The sequence below is a fragment of the Eumetopias jubatus genome, unplaced genomic scaffold (genome assembly GCF_037043125.1).
Source record: "Eumetopias jubatus isolate StellerSeaLion01/CBP00866 unplaced genomic scaffold, mEumJub1_p1.0 scaffold_15, whole genome shotgun sequence".
Taxonomy (NCBI): Eukaryota; Metazoa; Chordata; class Mammalia; order Carnivora; family Otariidae; genus Eumetopias; species Eumetopias jubatus.
Genome location: NW_028274821.1, coordinates 87,225,181 through 87,239,434, shown reverse-complemented (window position 1 = coordinate 87,239,434; position 14,254 = coordinate 87,225,181). Strand labels below are relative to the sequence as shown.

Sequence of the window (14,254 nt, the reverse complement as noted above, 5' to 3'; positions counted from 1 at the left end):
ACGGAGGCCTGCAGTCTCTGAGCTAGAGAGACATTTCCGATAAGGAGCAATAAGACCCAGAAGAGCTCCCTTGACCACAAGCAGTGCCCTGTTGCTGCCCGGGGCCCAAGGCAAGCTTCGTGAACTGTCCTCGAATGTGAGACCATTACAGAGCTCAACGGGAGCGATGCTGACTGGGCTCCAGAAGACTCCGAGCCACAGCCGGGGTGGTGGTCTCATCTGCAACGGGCCACCGCAGCAGCCTTCTTGCTTTGACTCTTCAAGGTAAAGCCAGACTAGGAGTCACCGCGGACACCGTGAATGGGTGCTGATTGATTGATTTATTAGACTCGAGTGCTTTAGTACAGAACGGTACAGAGATGATACATGTTTGTGCTTCAATACTTTCCAACACTGAGATTCTGAGAATTTCAAGGTAAACAAGTTTCAAGACAGACTAGCTTTTTTAAAATATCCTTTTGATAAATTATTTTTATATAAATAACAGAGAAAGGAAACCCAACACATTCGACGCACAAGGCCCTGAAGCGTGAGCCCCGTCTGGTCCAGGGGAGGGGATGAAACAAGCAGCGGCAGCAAGAAACAAACCAGGGCAAGCACCTACAGTTCTGTCCTAAGGAAACGGGAGAGGGGGACAGAGAGAAGAGGCCTGAAAACTAATCCAAGTGCGCCGGGGAGACTCCGAAGCCTTGGGAAGAGGCCACCACGAAGCGGCTACCAGGGAGGGCGAGGAATGCACTCCGAAAGGAAAGCGGGCGGCCGCGTGGAGCTAGCACACACCACGTCTGCAAGGACAGCACGAGACAGTAATATGCACACGGTCTGCAGGGGTTCAAGGGCGGCGGTGTGCGGGGCAGGGGACATTTTTGTGACTTCCACTGTCATTATATTTTGTGACAACAGCAGCAGAACACATGGTGCGCTCACCATCAGAGAACGGAGAGCTGCTGAGTCTTGAGGATGACGAGACATCCTTTCTGCATTTGCTTCTTTCATTTTTGCTTTAGAGCTAAGTTTTATACAGAGAATAAAATGATCATTTTCTCTTACAAGCACGACGACATATGACCCCACATGACACAAAATAAAGTATTATAAAGTATCTTAAACTGAGGATAATCTGAGCGGGAACAGGGTCTGCATAAATCCAATGGGCTGGTTTTCTCCCATGGTCTGAAGTCTTAGGGGCGCAGACCCTTCTCTACAGAAAAGGGCCCTCTGCCCAGGAGCCTGTGGAACCCATTCCGTTCTAGTTTGTTCCTCACCTGGGAGCTCTGCCCGTGCTGACCCCGCTGAGAAGGAAGAGCCCTATTAGGGGTGGTGCCCGGGGAAGCAAAGGGTCTGGCCAAAAAGGCCAGCCGAACTGCTTCTGCAAGAGACCAAGGTCCTGGTGGGAGCTTGCTCTGCACTCGCTGGGCACCATGACTTAGGCTGCAAAATTACTTCCCTTGGGATCACAGCCCTGTAGACACGGGCTGGGCTGGGGGAAGGGGGGGGCGGTGACAGGCTGCACGCACGCAGGCCAGCACCCGGCCTGACTTCACAGGAACACCTCCAGCCCCTCCCACAGCCCCAGCACAGGGAGGATAAGCCACTGGGGAAGGCTAAGAGGTCGCTTCCAGCTCAAACCTCACAAGATGTCACCTGATATTCACTGCCAAGCTTATCTGGATGAGAGCAGGCCGAGGGGTAAGAACTGGAGTGAAGCCAACAGATTAATCCTCAGTTTGAAATATTCCAGCAACAGACATCTCTGTGATTCCCGAAAAGAACAGGAACAACCCAAAACAGATTTTGTAAAACACCCAAATGTCTACCTTCCCATACTCAAGCAATTTGTGCATGTCGCACTGGGTTATATACAAGGTCATGGAATCCTAATAATGGGGAGAAGGTGTCCATTCATTCTAGACGGTTCTACAACTTCTCCAGCAGTGTGTCCCTTACTCGGGAACTTCTCCTCTTAGGACACATATAGAAGATACTCTTTTTAAAAAACACAATGCATTATTTTCTTTTGTTTCACACAAGAAGAGGGCATCATTAAACACGAGAACGCAGTGGCGACAGTGCCGGCCAGGGCGTGCAGAGCTGGGGGCGGCGGTGGAGGGACGGGGTCAGCAAAGTAACTGAGGCGGGCAGCGGTAGGGGCTGCAGCACTGTGGGAAGAGGGTTCGTTTTTTGGAGGGGTGGCTTATGTTTTTAACTGCTTATTTCTTCATCTGTTTTATTCAGTTTCTTCAGCGTGTCCAGCAGTTTCTGTGGGGTGAGAATGTGCGTGGATCCTGGGGGGCAGAAAAGACAGTGAGCTTGCTGGCTCCGGTTCCCACCATGTCTCCTTTCCTGCTCTTCCGTTCCCCAGCTCCGCATCCGTTCCCCCACCCACACCCTGGTCTAGAGGAAGCAGGGAGGGGGCCAGGGGTGGGGTGCTGGGGCCACATCACAATAGGCCTGGGAGACATTTGGGGACTGTGGATAAACAAAACACATCCTCTGGCTCAGGCAGGGTCCCAGGCTATACCAAGGAAGGAACCCGCCTCTCCATCTGGGCTCAGTGTCATCTGCCAGGGGACAGGGAGGCTGCATTTCTGATTCTCTCTTGCACTCGCGGTGAAGCCAGGGAGAGGAATTCCAAACCATACGGCAGGGGAGAGGCTGGGAAGAGGGCGGGGGGTGGGTAGGGGGCTGTGTGTGGAAAGGATGGTGCCTGCTAGGGAGGGAGTGATGGGCAGGGCACCCTGGGGGGTGCCTGGGGGAAGCCACTGACCTCGGGAGCCAGCGGGCTGGGACTGCCCTTGTGGGGGGGACCTCAGGTGTGAAAGGGAAAGGGCCAGGGTACCTGAGGCCTTACCTTGCAGAGACCGCACATTGTAAGAGACTAGAAATGCTTGCAAAAAACTTAAGCTAATGGAATTAGATATACTTCTATTGCAAAAATAAAAAAAATAAAATAAATAGATGAAGTCCTTTTTCATAAGGAGAGAGAGAGCTAAGTGCAGTAAAAAAAGATGCATGGACCGTGTGGCTTGGACATGGACTTTACTGGAACAGAACAGAAGTGACCGGTGTGAACATGAGGCCGGCACACATGCAGCAGCGGGCTTCAAAGAAAGAGATCCCGGTGGGAGAGAAGAACCGAACAAAAGAGATCCGTACTTGAAAATGTGCTTCCCTGGAGGTGCGGGCGAGGGCGTGGGCCTTGAGGGAGTGGGGACAGAAACTGCAGATTGCCAGATTTCCACCCGGAGGGTAGGCAAAAGAAGGCTTTGGCTGGCTTGGTGGGGTTGATTCCAAATACCAGGGTCCCTGTGCCTTCGACCACTATGTGCTCAGCTGACCCGCGATGGCTGGGACTGCAGGCCTTGAACCTGCCTGGTCCGTCCAGACCTCTAATGTGAGGGGCTTCTTCCAACATCCCATCCTCTGTAGTTCAAGCCCTAGCCATTCTGTCACTGCCCCGAGGGAGGAACTGGTCCCTGGCTACTTACAGCCCATACCAGCCCCTTCACTGACCCATTGCCCTGCACACCTGAGGCGCCTTCAGGAAAGGCCACGGGGCTTTCAGCAGTATGTTCCTGGGCCTTTTTACAGCACCGCCCTCCCACAGAGGTACCAAAGGTAGACTCATTTCTGTGACATTGCTAATCTTCCTATGAGTCCTAAAGAACGTCAAAGGCTACTACTCCCTAAGTGAGAAAACAGGAATAAATGTTGCCAAATTCTTAACAGTGAACCATTGCCAGAGTGAGGGTCTTCCAAATCTCAACTCCATGCAGTCTGTGCATCTACATCTAGAAAGCCTCTGGGTATTTGTGCAGAGATTAACTTGGGGGCTTTCCAGGTAAAGGCGACCAGTGCACATGCTAGAGAAACCGTCCCTAATGCCCTCCCACGCCATCCAGCTGAGTTCGGGGAAACAAGACAGAAGACTTGATTTCCTGGAAAAATCAAAAGGGAGCCTCTGGTCAGATGCCTATCCCAAAGTGCTCCCTACCCTCGCTTACATGCAAATTCAAGGTCTGAGGGAGGCCAAAAAAGGTTAAGGAATCCATGCTCCTAGAACTTTTTACTATCTAATAGCTGACCATCTGGTGTTCCCAGTCTGAGTGAAAGAAGAAAATGTCCAGGACTGAGTATTCTGTGCCCAAACTCAATGGGTGTCTTTAAAGGATCCAGACCAGCTGGTATTAATCTGAATCACCTGAGAGCTAATTCTTGTCACCCAATCACCTGAATTAAAACCCTGGTCAAGCTTTCCACCACCACAAACACTGCAAATGGAGCTGCATGAGCCTATAATACACATGCAGCAAACCCATGTTTTGAACCCACGGGAGCTGACCAGGTCGGCCCTTCAGAACTGCAAGGGGGTTCCACTGCTCTGAGGGTCTCTCTTATGCTCCGTAAGTGCAAGACTGAGAAATGTGAATGGTGGTCTCCAAACACAGTCATCTGAAAGACAGTCAGAGCTGTGGGCCAGACCCAGTGAGCTCTGCCAGGACAAAATCTTTCCTCACTGAGAAAATCTGGAGATCAGGGTGTTCCTACAGATCGGTTAGTCTAGGCATTGCTGGCTTTGGCCGAAATGCACCTACCAACTCAGCAGATCCAGGGAGGTACCAGGAAATGTGTACATGTAAGAGCAACCCAGAAGAGTTTGATGATCTGCCAGGTTTGGGAAACATGCTCTGGCCCACCCCACATCCTAAAGATGGGAGAACGAAGCCCAGAGTGGCAGAGTGCTCATTTGCAGCCCTTTGGTGGCACAGCCAGGCCCGGAAGCCAGGCCACTGGTCTCAAGTCTGGGCACACTGGGCTCCTGGCCCCGATAGGGGTCATATAAGCGAATGCTTAAATAGCAGTTGGGCAATGGGTTCGCTCTGAATTCAGATTCAGATCTGAGTCCCACTGAAAAATGAGACTTCTCTGATCCCAAATGGGAATAAAGCAAAACATTCAATATAAAAAACCAAAAACTTTCTCCCCAGTGCAAGTGCTGTGGACAGCTTTTCGGTGCACCTCCATCGGCTCCAGGCGGCCCCTTGGACATTCCCTCAGGATTGGTACTTTTAACACAACCCCCCCCCAGAGCTTGGGGTGAAGATCTAATGCAAAGACTTCACTTCTGGACGGTACGGAGGGATGACTGATTAATGGGATTAAGGTGAGGCTTGGTAGCATCTGTGCACTTCGGCTACCCACACCTGCTCCCTTCAACCGGCACGTGGGGGAGAGAGAGGCACCAGAGGACGGAGTGGGCACTGGCACCTGCACGCGGGGCCCACCAGGGACACACTCACTCACTGCTGAGCGGGAAAATTCATCTCCTAGAAGCTAAGTCACTGCAGACACTGACTTGGACAGGGGACAACCCCGGCCCTCTCCTGTCCTGCATTGTCCTCGTCTTTGATCACCTGGATAATCACAACAGAAGGGGGCAAGTCATAGTTTCATCTGCCTCCGACCTCCCCGGGATTCGGGCTCCAAGTCGCGCTTTTTCCTAAAGGAACTCTCTAAAACACAACACTGCCCCAAAAAAGCATTTCAGAAGCCAAGAGTACACAACTCAAGTCTATTCGTGTTCTCTGCTCAGATGTCAGCTGAGACCCTCTGTACTGACTGAACATAAAACAAAGGAAACCAGCCTGCGAGGGACAGGCTGCTTCTGAAGCAGGGACTTCCAGAGCGAATCCTAGCTGGAGCCTCCGGGCTGTGGGTTTGAGTCTTTCAAAGCCTGCAAGCACTCCGCCACTGCTATAGCCTGGACTGAACACCTGTCCTCAGTAAGTCTCACAATACATCCCGTAGCAAATGCTGATCACCTATCTGCCCTCTGTACACAGAACCAGATGTCTCTGATTACCAACCAACCAAGGTACTTCTAAACAATGACGATTTTTTTTTAACAATGACTATTTTTTAACAATTGCTTTTATTCACCACCCACTGGCTGCACTTTCTAGGGGAAGGCAGCTGGGCAGGATGGGAGGCAGCCCAGGGCCACAGCCAGCCCACTGTGCACCGTGCAGGCTCATCCCACATGTGGCTTCTCCCCTCACTAAGCCCAGGGGGAGCCATCTCTAGGCCACAGGGAGGAAAGAGGAGACAAATTGCACAGCTGCCTGTTCCGACCTTTAGGGCGAGTCCTTTTCTGGCCTGAGCATGTTCTGTTTATACAAACAAGCACGCTTCTGGTGCTCCCTGGTTATGGCTCTGATGGCCCAATCCCCTGAGGTTCATCAGAGATTGCAAATGCATGAGGGTAGGACTGCAAGCTTTGAGGCCCCTGATCTGAATTACTGAATGAGATGGTCAGAGCTCAAGGAGCCTGGGGCCCTGCATTCTGCACAGTGTGTGTGTGTGTGTGTGTGTGTGTGTGTGTGTGTGTGTGTGTGTGTGTGTGTAGGGGGGTGCCTGCTGCAGTCCCACAGGTGCTCCTGGCAGAGCTGGGGCGAGAGTCCAGGCCTCGCCACTGCTCACAGGTGACCCATCTCAGCCTGGGTGGGGGTGGGGGTCGGTGGAGTGCATGAAGTCAGGTACACAGAGTGTGGCCTCATCACAGACTGCGTAAGAAAGCTATGGAAAAACTAATGCTGCAGTGGAGTTCCTCAGTAACCGTCTGTCACATAACACAGCAAAGGAGGTTCCCAGCACATGTGAGGGATGGAAAGAGAGAGGAGTGAGGACAGAGTAAAATCCGGATAATCTACCAGACGGACACCAGGTTCCTGGGTAACGGGCAAAGGCATAAGCGTGGTAGGAGAGAAGACAGCCAAACAGCACACTGTGTGAAGAACGAATTTTAACCCAAAGGTTCCCAGATCTCACCAAGAGACTTCAGTGGGAGGGAGGGGTGTGATGACTCAACACTAGAAAAAATCCACAGGAGAATGAAAATAAAAGCAATTACTGAAACAGTAACTACGAAGGGCCATTTCCCCCAGACGAACATGAGACCCGAGCTTTCCACTGGTGGCTGGAGTTCACCAAGTACACGATGGCTCATGACCCCATCACCCCCTAGAAACTTCCTCGAGCTGAGCGCCTGTCCTGGGAAAAAGGAATTTCTGTGTCTAACTACCCCTGGCGTGGAGTCTATTCTGACACGCTCCAACGAGCTTCCCTCACGATCAGGTACCCGTGCGTATCTCCACTGGACTTCTGCCTTCTTAGACATGATGGTCCCTTGAACGACTGCTGGCCTCACTCTCAAGTTCGCACAACCCCCACACAAGCAGGAGGCTATGTGTTCCCTGCCTGGTGCCTACAAATTGGGCCAGCAGGCTTGCGTGCCATGCCTCCAGGCATCCCTCAGCTTCCAGCTCCTCTGAAGGACGGGTCACAGCAGTTATAATCACTTTTGGATTAAAACCCAGGGGGCAGCACTGCCTGACTGAGCAGCAGGTGACCCAGGGCACGAGTGAGCTGGCAGGCCGGGGCCCAGAGGCTCTCGTGGCAGGGTCTGTGAAGGCAGCACCGGACACATTTTCAATCGGTTAAGAACTGCAAGCATTTTCTTGTTGAAAGAAAATCAAATAAATAAACTAAAAAGGGAAAAAGAAAGAAAAAGAGTGACGGAATAATCAAAGAAAACCCTTCAGAGTGGAAGAGTTTCTTTTCTGTAATAAGCTGCTTTTACTTTGTTTCTTTGACTCTCACTCCATTGTTGGAGCCTGATCCTCAAAAGATACCCTAGAGGACTCCCTGAAGTCGGGGTGTCTCAGGTCCATGAGAAATTTGGTGGGAGTGAGAATGTGAGTAGAACCTGTGGGAGAACAGAGTCCAGCTGACTGCTTGAACAACGGTACGTTACAGGAACATGCCAACTCAGGCCTATGTTTTATGCAGCCAATGAGGTACGAGAAAGCAAGACGCGAGCACGCACACACACACACAGGCCTCAAGGACAGGCCTCAAGGACAGCCGGCATGCACAAAGCAGGTGAGGCCACGCTGCGGACGTCAGCTGTCTGCGCAAGGCCTCTCCGTGAATCTGCGGGGGCAAATTTATCACCCCGGGGTTCCACCCCCCAACAGGGAACTGCAAGTCAGGACCAAAGTCGAAGAGGGAGATTTACACCAAAGCCTGGCTGTGACAGCTTCTGCCCAGGAAAGCTGTATTTGAGTGGAGAATTATCAGACACATGCATGCAACACATACGCAAGCAGGGGACAGAGGGAGCTTTCTCATGGGGTCCACGTAAAAAAAGAAGAAAACAATACAGGGAGAAATGGCGACCAGCTGGGGAAGTTCCAGGGAATGGGGAGGGGAAGGAGAGGATGTCCAGTCTCCCCACTGAATGGTGGTCTCTAGAAAGGCGGTTGACAGTGCCAGGTCCCTCTTGACTCACCCAGGAATGGCCACATAGACTGGTCTGTAGAACCTGCTCACTCTGAGAGCTTAGGGGGCACTGTGACTTGGTTACCCCAAAGCGGAGGTGTAAAACGGACACAGCTTATAGAGATCAGGGGCAAGGCTAGGGCAGTATGCGCCGATAGCCTTTTGTCAATGTCAAGAGGCAGCCCAGGAGGTGCAATCCATTTTGTTAAGGGCAAGATGGGGCAAAAGGAAGGCATCTGGAATTCACTCTTCCCCTTCCAGCCCTAGAAACTGTGGAAGCTCCTACAGGCATGAAAAAGGAGTCTTTAAATCAGCTTAATGAGTTGCTTGCTTTCTTCTGGAAAGGAAATGCCAGAAAGGGTATGGCCGACCTGGAAGTGGTAGGAACAAGGTGGGGCAGGACCCCTTCGCAGACTCCAGCAGTCAGGCCAGTATGCTTCACGCAGTATCTGCTCGCAGGCTGTGTCTGTCCATCTCCAATGGACAGGTAAAGAAGGGGGCGATAATTTACCTTCCATTCACTGAGCATCTTCTGGATATGAGGCCCAATGCCAGGAAACAGACAAGTCCCATCTCAGGCCCAGTGCAGGGCTGTAAGTGGGTGTTCTTAACCCCGTTTGGTTGGGTAAGGAACTCGCAGCATGGAGAGGTGGAGCGCTTGCTCAAGGTGACCCGCTTGGCAGTGGCCGAGCAGGGACGGGAGTCTGTGCTCGGGCGCTTCCCATCGCTTACAGCTGCCTCTCATCACGAGACACAGTGCAGACACGAGGAAAGAACCCTTTGCCCCTTAGCTGCTGCTGTCCACAAACATGTCTAGAGACTAAGTTTTGCAGGCGCAATGGAGAATCGAAGACAGAATGAAACACTAAAGCGTGGAATGGGTCAAAGTGCAACGAAGCAGCCCCTTCCCTCTAGAACACATGCCCCCACTCACCTATTAGCACTTCCCACTTTCCATTGGCTTGGGTCACCTCGTAAGCACAACGCATCTCGTTCAGGCTCACGCCCCCAAGGATGAAAATAATGAGGCGGGGACCACTGCGGTACTCCCCTGGGGCCTTATTCTTATGCCAGTGCCCATAGCGGGCGCTGGGGTGGGGGGGGGGGAGAGGGAGAAGGGGAGAGGGAAGGAAAGAGGGAGAGAGAAGGAAAGAGAGAGAGAGATTAATTACGTTTATCTGCACTGAAGCATTTAGCACTTCATACCTCAATGACTTATTTACACATTCATTCTGTACACCAGTGACCAAAACAGAGTAGTAGCGAGTGTTGGCTGAGCTGAACCGCTGTGCACAATACCAAGGGGTCTGGCTGCCCATGCTTTGAGCTTGTCACTCCCTCAGAAACACGAGGCGACAGGCAGGCTCGAGTTAGCTTTAAAGTTTGGCGTGTTACACCCCCCAGCTTCGCCCCTCACAGTGGTTGTCAGGCTTCTGCCCTCGAGCATACGGGTTTCTAGGCTTGTCTGGGACCCTCGGCTGGCAGTGAGCAGAGTCAAGGCCCGCCTTCAGGTCGGGACGCTGATTCATGCACCAAGAACCTCACCGGGCTACGGTCTCCCCTGGCCCCGCGGTGCCACCCCGAGGAAGATTCAGCCGTGCCCACCGAGAGCTCGCGGTTTAACTGGGGTGGGTGGGGAGAAGGAAGCAGGTCAGAATCGTGCTACAGAGGAGCTCAGTGCTATCAGGACACACATGGGAGGGCCTTCTAGCATCATCCGGGCATCACCAGAGAAGTCTTCCCAGGAGACGTGACACTGAGCTCCTCCTGCAAGACAGGCATTTCAGTGGTGGGGCAGTTCCCCCCACTGCCCCTGAGGTGCTCTTAGTAAGTCTTCACCTTATCCTCAGAAACAATAAGAAATGGGTTGCTTCCAGGTTAAGAAAATGGGGGAAATAAAACAAAAAGCAAAACAAGGAGAGAGAGTCTCTAGTGAAATCTCTGTACTTCTTCCTAATGACAGCGTTAAAAAAAGTCACTTTCTGATCCTGAAGGTGCCAGGGGCACATGGGGTCAACAGAGAGAAAATTCTTTGACAGTCTGCCATTGTGCAGCACTACCGGGGATTTTGAATTTTACCCAATGTTGGCAATCGACATTTGGCCTCCACTGGCATCAGAGGCGGGGCGCCTGGGTGGCTCAGTCTGTTAAGCGTCTGCCTTTGGCTAAGGATCCTGGGATCGAGTCCCGCCTCAGGCTCCCTGCATAGGGAGCTTCTCCTTCTGACTCTCTCTCTCTCCCCCTCTGTCTCTCATGAATAAATAAAATCTTTAAAAAAAATAAAAGTGAGGGCAGCAGGCTGCGAGGCAAGAGAGATGGCAGGCAAAGCACAAGCAGGAGGATAAGCATGCAGAGTGTTCATCTTGGGGGCTAAATGCTACTCCAGGGCCCCAGCACGCCCTCTTTGGAGCTAGCGATGCTCCTGTTCCAAGCTCAAAGGTTCATTCAGCCTTGACTCTTCTCAGGAGCCACCCCAGGCTCTCACTGTCAAAGAAAAACAGTAGCACCCTGGCTCGGAGGCTGCCACCTCAGGAAAGGTAACAGATGCTTCTGTGGGTCAGGGAACAGCCTGGACCACACAGACGAGGGAGGCCAAGAAGAGTCTGGAGGCAAAACGCCTTCAGACATCCTCACAGAACACAGAAGGGAAGGCTTCCCGATGCACGGCAGGAGGAGAAAGAGAGGAAACGCCTTTGAAAACAGACCCTGGAAGATACCGTGAGCAACCAAGAAAACACAGTGTTGGAGAACCCAGGGACAGAAGTATGGATTGCTGTCTACTCACATCTCCAAGCTGAAATATCTGAGCATCACCAGGTATGTGGCAGAAACCCAATAAACCCAAGGCATCCACACTTCCATCATCTACGTTTCCATCAAGCATGATTCTGAGAAACGCAGCTCTATGCAGACAACATATTCATCCCCTTCAATTGAATAATCAAAAGTGAAAGCAGAATACACTGAGCACCTACTATGTGCCAGGCTCTGTTTTAGCAACTGAGGCTAAAATAGACACACAAATCCCCGCCCTCGTGAGGCTGACATTCTAATTGGGGGAGACTGGCAGTAAGCAAGAGAAACACAAATACTCTACTACATGCTGGCATAATGTATGGAGTGAACAAAAAAAGGAAGGGGGAGAGGAGGTGTTGGGGGGTGGCTATCATTTTTTTTCTTTATTTTCTGTAACACCTTTATTGAGAGATAATTCACGTCATACAATTCCTTCATTTAGCGTGTACAATGCAGTGGTCTTTAGTATAGTCACAGAACTGTGGGCCATCACCAGTCAATTTTAGACAATTTTCATCACCCCAGAAAGAAAGTCCATACCCGTTAGCAGTCACTCCCCATTCCACCACCCCAACGCCTGCCCCCCATCCCCAACAATCACTCATCTACTTTCTGTCTCTACAGATTTGCCCACTCTGGACATTTCATACAAATGAAATCATACAATGTGTGGGCTTTTGTGACAGGCTTCTTACACCTAGTATAATGTTTCCAAACTTCACCCATGTTATGGCACAAGTCAGTGCTTCATTCCTTTCTTAGGCTGGATAATATTCCATTGTATGAATACACTATGTTTTGTTTACCCATTTTTCTGTTGATGGAAATTTGGGTCGTTTCCACTTTTGAGCTATTACGAATAGCACAGCTGGGAACACTGGTGTAATGTTAAAAAGGATAGTTAGGGAAGGTAGAGGAGATAAGGGGCAAGCCACGCAGATATACTGGGGACAGATCATTTCAGGCAGAGGGAAAAGCAAGTGCAAAGGTCCTGAGGCAGAAGTAAGCCTGACATTGCAGAGAAGGAAGCTAGTGAGGCAGAAGTGGAGAGAACAAAGGGAGGAGCAAGGAATGAGTCAGAGTGGAGTGGGAAGCCTGAGGGTGAAGGGCCTGCACTCTGGCTGTGACGAGAAGCAGTGGGAGGGTTCTTGTGGCTACTGCTGCTTCCTAACAGGACTGCCTGAAAACCAACCAGAGATGGGCCCACTTCTCCCACTCACTGGGCTCAGGGTTCTCACTCACCTGACCGCGGTGGTACTAAAGGAAGCAGAGGAGCGAGTAGAGATATAAGGGTAGTGCTTGGTATCAAGTTTGTCTTCAATTGTGTCCTGGAAAAAAAAGAGACAGATATTGGGCTTTTGCCATTTGTTTGAGAAGGGCCAACAGAACCAAGGCAAGATGATTCAAAGAGCAAGTCACTTAGCACAGTGACACGGCCAAGTTTGCAACAACCCAGGTGCCTAGCACTGGGCTCCTCAGGGACCAGATGCCCTACAACTGGCTGGTGCACTGAGATCAGTCTGCAGATCTGCCTCTTCAAGAGAAGTTAAAAAAAACAAAAAAACAAAAAACTGCAATGGGGCGCCTGGCTGGCTCAGTCAGAAGAGCATGCGACTCTTGATCTTGGGGTCCTGAGTCCAAGCCTCATGTTGGGTGTAGCGATGACTAAAAAAAAACTTTAACAAAACCGCATTCATTTTTCTTGCTTCCCTTCTAATTTGTTTTTTCTTTTTCTTTTACATTCTATGTGAGGTTATAAATGTTGCATTCTGTCCAATAAATTCCTGACACTTGCCATCAGTCTTGGAGAAACTAGGCATAGGCAGTCTCTCGGGCAAGACAAGATCTTACACCTTCAGTTTTCCAAGGGTCTAATTATCCAGTGGGCAGATTCCAGCTATGCACCTCCTGCTGTCTAGAAATCCCCATGCCTCCTAACAGGTACCATGGGAAGCTGACACACACACACACACACACACACACACACACACACACACACACACACACACGGCTCTTCAGGGAGAGGGGGAGAGGGGCAGGAAAAGGGAGCAGAGAATGAAGGAGCAAATGAGATAGGAGGTGGGCTTTAATTATATTACAAAGAAATGTAACTGGTTCCTAGATGTTCATGTTCACCCATCCTTTTGGTTTGTGGGTTTTAAAAACAGGAAGTTGACTCACTATATATATTTAAAGTATACTTATTTTAATAAGTCCGCAGGAACACAGACTGCTTGAACTGACAAAGGAATTCTGGGAAAGTCCCCTCATTGTCAGGACCCTGGTCTTGTCCACCTACAGAGAGCAGGAGCTGGACAAGGTAGCTCCAAGACCCACTCGGAAGGTCCAGTGGGGCAGGATTCTAAGCGGGGTTTCTTGAGCTACAAGCAGAGAGCAGAGAGACAACTCAACTTCACAGATACGAAACACCTACTATGTCCAAGGCACCGTGCCAGAGGACACATGAGTTGAGGGCAGAGGTCAAGGTATAAAAAGCTGACTCCAAACACTGAACAGATACATGTATGTAAAGAGCAGCCCCGACACACTACAGGAGTCTGGGGCAGCCTCTTTGGTGCCGGGAGGTCACACAGGGGCAGTGCATGGGAACCGTCAGACCTGATGGGGACTCTGAAGGCAGGCAGGGCTCGGAAGTGGAAAGGGAGAGCACCACAGGCAAGGGATGGATGTGAACAGACGAGCAGAGGCAGAACCATGCCTGGGAGGGTCCCTTACTGATGGGGTGTCTTAGGGAGGGATGGGCTCGGGTCGCATCCTGAAGGCCCCTCCACACCTGCACCCTCGGAGTAGCACTCGTTACTCATCTGACCTATAGGTGCCAGATGTGTTTGGTCCTTTGGATACAGCACCATCGAGGGGTCTCTACTCTGGGGCTATGTCATATAGATCATGGGGGTCTGCATCTGGTGGCCTCTGGGGACAGCTCTCCCTAAACCCTGAGGACAAGGCTATGGGGCCTAGAAGAGCTCTGAAACTGGATACAAATCCTCCGGGACAGATAACCACCCCAGGCTATCACCACCAGCCCACAGCAGGTGAAGCTGGAGGCCTCTGGGCCTGTGGGCAAAGAGCCCCAGGCCCTGGCTGTCCCCCACAT

General features: G+C 51.3%; 1 protein-coding gene across 1 annotated transcript in view; it reads right to left on the bottom strand.

Moving 5' to 3' along the window:
* Nucleotides 1-307: 307 nt before the first annotated feature.
* The window catches only part of STXBP1 (syntaxin binding protein 1), a 69,739-nt gene continuing 55,792 nt past the window's right edge, over nt 308-14,254 (bottom strand). The window contains exons 17-19 of the mRNA XM_028107650.2: nt 12,379-12,464; nt 9,275-9,429; nt 308-2,285 (exon numbers count right to left, since the gene is read on the bottom strand). Coding sequence (XP_027963451.1) covers nt 2,203-2,285; nt 9,275-9,429; nt 12,379-12,464 — 324 coding nt within the window. The 3' untranslated portion in view covers nt 308-2,202. The remainder of the gene's footprint in view (nt 2,286-9,274; nt 9,430-12,378; nt 12,465-14,254) is intronic.